We start from the raw sequence: 6,076 nt of genomic DNA, 5'->3' as shown, positions 1-6,076 counted from the left end.
TTTGGCATCGCCGTCATCATCGTCATCATCTTCTCCGTCTTCGTGCAGATGGCGGAGGGCCTCCACTTCGGCATCGTGCCCTACGTCTCGCGCCCCGCGCTGGGCATCGTCTCGGGCATGGTGGGCGCCGGCGGCAACCTCGGCTCTGTCATCGCCACCTGGACCTTCTTCAAGGGCCGCTACCGCACCGACGACGGCATCGTCAACCTCGGTATCATGATCATCGGCGTCACGCTGCTCCTGTTTGGCGTCCACTTCCCCGAGCACGGCTCGATGCTCTTCAAGAAGGGCGCCATCAAGTACGACCCGCAGGCGCACGCCCTCGCGAGACGCGCAAGAGACACACGCACCTGCGCACCACGCGCAAGGTCGCCCCCCCTCACCCCCCCCCCCCCCCCTCCTTCTCAAACAAATTGTCAATCCCCCCGCCAACTACCGCCGCCCCAACCTGATGGACTACTCAAAGGCGGCCGAGGCGCAGAAGGACAAGCCCGAGGTGGTCTAAGATGTCGTCGTCCCGGTATGCTGCGAGCTCTGGGCGATCGGCGCTGAGCGATAAGCGCTCAGAGGCCTCTCCTGCGGAGGCCGCGATTTTCCTCTTGCTCGCCCCCCGTCCCCAACCCGCGCCTCTCTATCGCGAGCGTGGCGCGGATGAGCCTGGCCGCTAGGCTGTCTGCGCGCGGTGGGTCGAAGCGGGGTATGTTAGGTGTCAGTTTTGGCTTGCCGTATGTTGGCGTCGCATCCCGCTCGCACAACACTTGTACACTTTGCATGATACCCCGTTTGTGCGAGAGAGTACTGTTGTAAATTCTAATCGGCGGTTGCGGTTCGCGTTCGGGTTTCACGACTTTCATAAAATCTGCATAGAGCCATATGCACCCCATCGCCAAGCGAGCGGTCGCAGCTCCGAGCTCGCCCTCGCGCGTCGCGGCTCGAGCAGGACGCAGGAGCGGCACAGGACCAGCCACCACGGTTCCACGCGCACGGCGCACGCTCCCCCCCATTCTAACCGCCCCCCTCCATTCTAACCGGTCTCTGAGCCTGGGGTGCGTCTCGCCCAAGCAAGACACGCTCCCTGTGAACCGCGGATTGCGGTCATCCGGCGGCCGCACCCATTTCCTTTCCAGACTGACTCCCACCCCAAACCCTCGCCATGCTCGGGCGCGGCGAGCTAGAAGACGAGGCTCGCGGAGAGGCTGCGGAGGAGCGGCGGCGGTGGCGTTTGTGGCGGCCGGCCGCCCGAGACGGCGGCAGCGCCATTCTCCTTGTCGATCTCCCCGTCGCCCCCCGCGCAGCCACCAGGCCTCTGCTCTGCGCCCCCGAGGGAGCTGCGCGGCTTGCTCGCCGCAACGGCCGCGCGAGCGACCGACGGAGACCGCGAGGAGAGGCGGCGGGGCCCGCGCGGCCTCGACTCCGGAGCGGGGTCGGGCCCCGTGTTCTCGCGAGATGCCGGCTCCCAACGCCACGCGGACGGCTCCGACGGCAGCGGCTGCGTGGGCGAGTGCGGCGGCTGCGACGCCTCGCGCAGCGAGAGGAGCAGCGCGTCGCCGTGCTCAGGCGGCGTGCCGTCCGCACGGAGCGCCTCCGCCCCCGTCGCCGCAGAGAAGTCCCCAAGAGCCGCAGCAGCCGGCACCGCGGCACCGGAGAGCGTCTTCGGCGCGGGCTGCACCGCCGCCCGAGCCGGCGGCGGCGTGCGGCGTGCGGGGCGTGCCGCAGCGGCGCCAGGGGTGAGGCGGTGGGCGGAGGCTGCGGCGGGTGAGGCTGCGGCGGGCGAGGCAGAAAGGCCGAGCGAACAGAGGCCCGCGAGCTGTGACTGGAGGCGCGCGGCATTGGCGTTTGCCGCGGCGAGCTGGTCACTCAGCGCGTCCCTGGAGCGGGAGGCGGTGGGGGCGAGTGGAGTGGATTGAAGTGATGCGAGGCGGCAAGTGAGAGTGAGTGAGTGAGTGAGTGAGTGAGTGAGTGAGTGAGTGAGTGAGTGAGTGAGTGAGTGTGTGTGTGTGTGTGTGTGTGTGTGTGTGTGTGTGTGTGTGAGTACTTCTACCGCGCGGTGGAGTCGACTAGCTTGGAGTCAAATAGAGGGGTGGAGCGAGGGAGTCGCGCGCACCTCTCCCGCCGGACGGCCTCTGCCTCCCGCTTGATCCGCTCGGTGTACCGGATGCGTTGCTTCGGGTTCTGGTGGCCGATCGAGGGCGGCGTCTGCGGACGTCCGGGGGGCGACCCGCGGGGTGGAGACCCCGCCCTCTCCCTCGAAGGCGGGGACGCCGCCGGGGGGCTGCCGCCGCTGCCGCCGCTGCCGCCGCTGCCGCCGCTGGCACCAGCACCGCGTGACCGCCGCATCTCCGCGACCTCGCGCTGCGCCGCCGCGAGTTGCGAGGCGGCATTCTCCGCCTCTGCGCGGCTCTGCGCGCACTCGGCGGAGAGGGCGTCGAGCCGTTTCTCACTGCTCGCTCGCCACTGCCGCAGCTGGCCGAGCTGCGAGAGGGCGCAACGCAGCTCCCGCTCCTTCGCCTGCACCGGGGCGAGCGGCGAGCGCGGTTGGCGGGAGAAGCGGTGGCAGCCGCGAGGGGGGGCGAAGTACGGGGCAATGCCTCGCCCTCCCAACCCTCCTTCCCCTCTCGCCCCCCGCTTCCAGACGCCCCCTGCCCCCCTCACGGCGCCGCACGCAGCCGACGCTTTGCTGGGGCGGGCTGGGGCGGGCTGCCTGGCCCTGCGTCTGCGCGTGGAACGCGTCTTGCCGGGCGGACTCGAGACGTGCCTCGAGCTCTGCGCGCCGCGAGGCGGCGCGCTCCTCCGAGTCCTCGAGCGCCGCCCTGGCCGCCTGGAGCTCGCCCGCCGCCTCGACCGCCTCCGCCGAGAGGCGGCGCTGGACGGCCTTGATCTCGCCCACGCACGGCGAGAAGCGCTCGCGCGGGTTGTCGCGCGACTGGTACAGCTCGATGAGCGACGCCTTCCGCTCCACCTCCGCACGCAGCTCGAGCACCTCAGCCTCTGCCGCCGAGGTGGAGAGCTCGAGCTCCGCCGCCAGCTCGGCCAGCCGCGCCTGTGCGCAGATGCAACGGACGTGTTCCTGGGCGTGTCATGGCTGTGTCATAGACAGCTCAGCCAGCCGCGCCTCCCCACGCCGCCTCGCCTCCACCTCCTCCCGCGCGCGCTGTCTGGCCTCCGCCGCTTCGGCCTCAGCCTCGCTCATCGCCTTGCGCAGCGCGCGCAGCTCCCGCTCGGCGGCGGAGGCGTCGGCGCGGAGCCGTTCGTCCTGCTGTAGCGCGATCAGCCGCGCCTGCGTCACGCGCCAACCGGCTGTCAGGGGCAGCGGCAGCCGAATCCGGAGAGCAGAGAGAGCGCGGGCGGCGCCTCGAGATCCTCGCGCTCACTCACCTCGTCGGCCAGGCGAGTACACGCCTCGCGTTGGGCTGCCCGAGCCCGCTCCACCTCGGAGCGCGACGCTTCGAGGGCCGCCTGCAGCCCCGCCGCCTCGGCCGCCCCCTCCGCCAGCGCCGCCTCGCGCGCCTCCTCCCTCGCCTCCTTGCTCTCCCGGAGCGCGCTGGTCAGCCACGCCGCCTCTGTCCGGAGGGCTTCTATGACGGAGCCTTGCTCAGCGAGCGCCGCCGCCGCCGCCGCCCGCTCCGCCGCCGCCGCCGCCTCCACCGCCTCGAGCGCCCCCTCGCGCTCCTCCTCGGCGCTGCGCCTCGCCTCAGCGACAGCAGAGAGGAGCGCGCGTTCCGCCTCCGCGGCCGCAATTCGCTTCTCGTCGCAAAACTGCTGCGCCTGCGCCGATAGTGCCGCCCCAGAGGCCTCTGCGCGGCGGGTGGCGGCAGCCTCCGCATCGCTGGCAGCCTCCGCACGGGAGCGCTCTGCGCGCAATCGCTCCTCGAGCGACGCCTCCAGCACCGCCACCCGCTCCAGCGCCTCAGCGGCTCGCACCGACGCGGCGGCGGCGAGCCCGCGCTCTCGCGCGATCTGCGCGGGCACGGCGCTGAGCGCTTGAGCCTGCACCCGAAGCGCGGCTTCGCACGCCTCGATCGCCGCCTCCTGATCCGCAAGGAGCGAGGACGCGCCCGCAAACTTGGTTCTGAGCACGCGCACCTCGCACTCGGTAGAGACGAGGTCGCCGGGCTCACCCGCGCTACTCCCATCGCTGGAGCGGCGAAACGAGACCGCCGCCATTTCGTCTCACGCGCAGGGCGGTCCGAGAGACGATCACGACGGAGCTACGGTTGGTAGCTGGGTTGCCCGGCTGGGTTGCCCGGGCGACGCTGTGGCAGTTGCCTTCTCGAAGAGCCGCGAGCGAAACCCGGAAAATTTGTTTTTTCACACGGCGCAAAGAAGAACTCTCGCTCCCCGCGGGACAAATATTCTGGGCACGGGTGACGGAAGTGGTGCGCACTGGTAAAGAGAATACAACTCCCCTTTCTCCGCTCTTTAACCGTCGGCGTCGACGCGTCCCGAATTAGCAAGCTCCATGCACCATGGGCGACTCGGCGCAGGCGGGGAACGCCCCCCCTAATACACCCATTCCCCGCCGGAAGTGGGTGCGAGGTTGCTGACCGCACTCCAAGTGGGGTGCTCCACGGTGCCTTCCTCTCTCGCCGACACAGGTCCGTCACAGGCACCAAAAGAAAGAGGCACAGCCGCGGGGCGCTCACTCGAAGGCGTCGAGGTGGGCCAAGGTGGGAGGCGCGGTCAGAAATCTCACCCGCAACGCCCGCCGTCGCCAGTGCTGCAGCACCCGGCCTCCTCTCACGCGCCTTGCGCCAGCTGCGTGGAGTGCTCCCAGAAAAAGCCGGGCGCGCGAGGGTCGTCGAGAATGGCTTGCAAGCGAGGGTCGCCCAGGCTTGCCGGCTCCATGTTGCGGAACATCGAACCCGACTGATCCGCCGGGGCTAGGAGGGCGCAGTATACTTGGGTGGCGGCGCCTCGTGACGCGCACTGCATCTTGCGCCCTGCGGTGATCTTGGAGCAAAAGTTGACCGCGTCGACGGCAAAGGCAGCGAGACCTTGCGCGCCATAGCGATTTTGCAGCTCCCTTGCATGCAGCGCGCTCGCTAGAATGGTGTCGCCCACGTGGCCCATCAAGGCGGCCCCGGCTGCCGCCTCATCGGCCGCGGAGCGGAGAAGCTCAGCTAGGCTCTCCTCGTCCGGCGCCCCTCCTTCGGGTACGTTGAACGGCATGAGCCGGCCGAGCTCCGTGAGCGGCGTCAACCAGCGTGTGCCGCCAACACGCACGTACGAGCCCATCTGCGACGTCGGATCGGGCTTGGCTATCACCGACGGAATGACAACGACCCGCGGCGCGGCTGCTTGAAGCAAGAGTGGGAGCAGCAGCTTGCTGAGCTCAAAATGAGCGAGGTGGTTTATGCCGAGGGTGAGCGGGAAGGCGGAGAGATCGACCGCCGCACCGATGGAGCGGCTGCGTGCGTTGAGGATGAGCACGTCCAAGGCGGCTCCCGACTCTTGCAGGGCAGCCCGGGCAGCCTCAGCACACGCTCGCACGGCATCGAGGTTGCTCGTGCCGCAAGGCAGAGGGGAGAACTTCCCCTCCGTGGTCTCGCGCCGGAGAGTCTCGACTGTGCCACGAGCTTCGTGCGCGGTACTCCCGCCCACGAGGACGTGCGCGCCACCCGCGGCGAGGACTCGTGCCGTCTCCCATCCAGCACCTGCAGTGGCGTCCGAGACGAACGCGGTGCGCCCCTCCAGCCGGATGCCAGCGGCGACGTCGTCCGCCGTCACCCTGATGGGGAATCCTGTTGCGCCAACCTTGGTGTTCTCTCTATAGACGAAGGCGCAGCCCGACAGTATCAAAGGCAGCATCACCCAACAAATGATGAAGTTGCGCTCCTTTGGGTCCCAGCCCACCGAGCCGACCCGCCGACCCTCCCTCTTTGCACGTGCGCGCGCGGCCATCCCCTCCTCGGCGCACATGCTCGCATAGTAGTGCATTGCAATGCCACCCAGGACGTTCACCATGGCGAGGCGTCTGCGAGCGCAACGCGCTCGGCCGGCTGATGTGCGGCGTCGTACTTTACGTGACGTCGGATTTGATTCATTACGAGCCAACCCACGGCATCGCGCTGCCGCG

General features: G+C 69.3%; 3 protein-coding genes across 3 annotated transcripts in view; 1 reads left to right on the top strand and 2 right to left on the bottom strand.

Moving 5' to 3' along the window:
- Positions 1-508, top strand: part of NRT1 (putative nitrate transporter) — a gene marked incomplete at its 3' end in the record, with an annotated part of 2,352 nt that extends 1,844 nt beyond the window's left edge. Inside the window, exons 6-7 of the mRNA XM_005791383.1 lie at positions 49-299; positions 467-508. Of these exons, the coding sequence (XP_005791440.1) occupies positions 49-299; positions 467-508 (293 nt within the window). The remainder of the gene's footprint in view (positions 1-48; positions 300-466) is intronic.
- Positions 509-1,171: 663 nt separating this feature from the next.
- EMIHUDRAFT_223858 (hypothetical protein) lies at positions 1,172-4,164 on the bottom strand (the record flags this gene model as incomplete). Its single annotated transcript, XM_005791382.1, has 8 exons — positions 1,172-1,340; positions 1,815-1,868; positions 2,105-2,196; positions 2,347-2,508; positions 2,663-3,040; positions 3,137-3,277; positions 3,430-3,558; positions 3,700-4,164. 8 exons carry the CDS (start codon positions 4,162-4,164, stop codon positions 1,172-1,174), a joined length of 1,590 nt encoding a protein of 529 aa, XP_005791439.1.
- Positions 4,165-4,737: 573 nt separating this feature from the next.
- On the bottom strand, positions 4,738-5,964 carry EMIHUDRAFT_223857 (hypothetical protein; the record flags this gene model as incomplete). Its single annotated transcript, XM_005791381.1, has 1 exon — positions 4,738-5,964. One exon carries the CDS (start codon positions 5,962-5,964, stop codon positions 4,738-4,740), a length of 1,227 nt encoding a protein of 408 aa, XP_005791438.1.
- Positions 5,965-6,076: the final 112 nt, after the last annotated feature.

Source organism: Emiliania huxleyi (assembly GCF_000372725.1).
Source record: "Emiliania huxleyi CCMP1516 unplaced genomic scaffold EMIHUscaffold_113, whole genome shotgun sequence".
Taxonomy (NCBI): Eukaryota; Haptophyta; order Isochrysidales; family Noelaerhabdaceae; genus Emiliania; species Emiliania huxleyi.
Note: the sequence above shows the minus strand (reverse complement) of the source record. Positions and strands in the feature narration are given on the sequence as shown.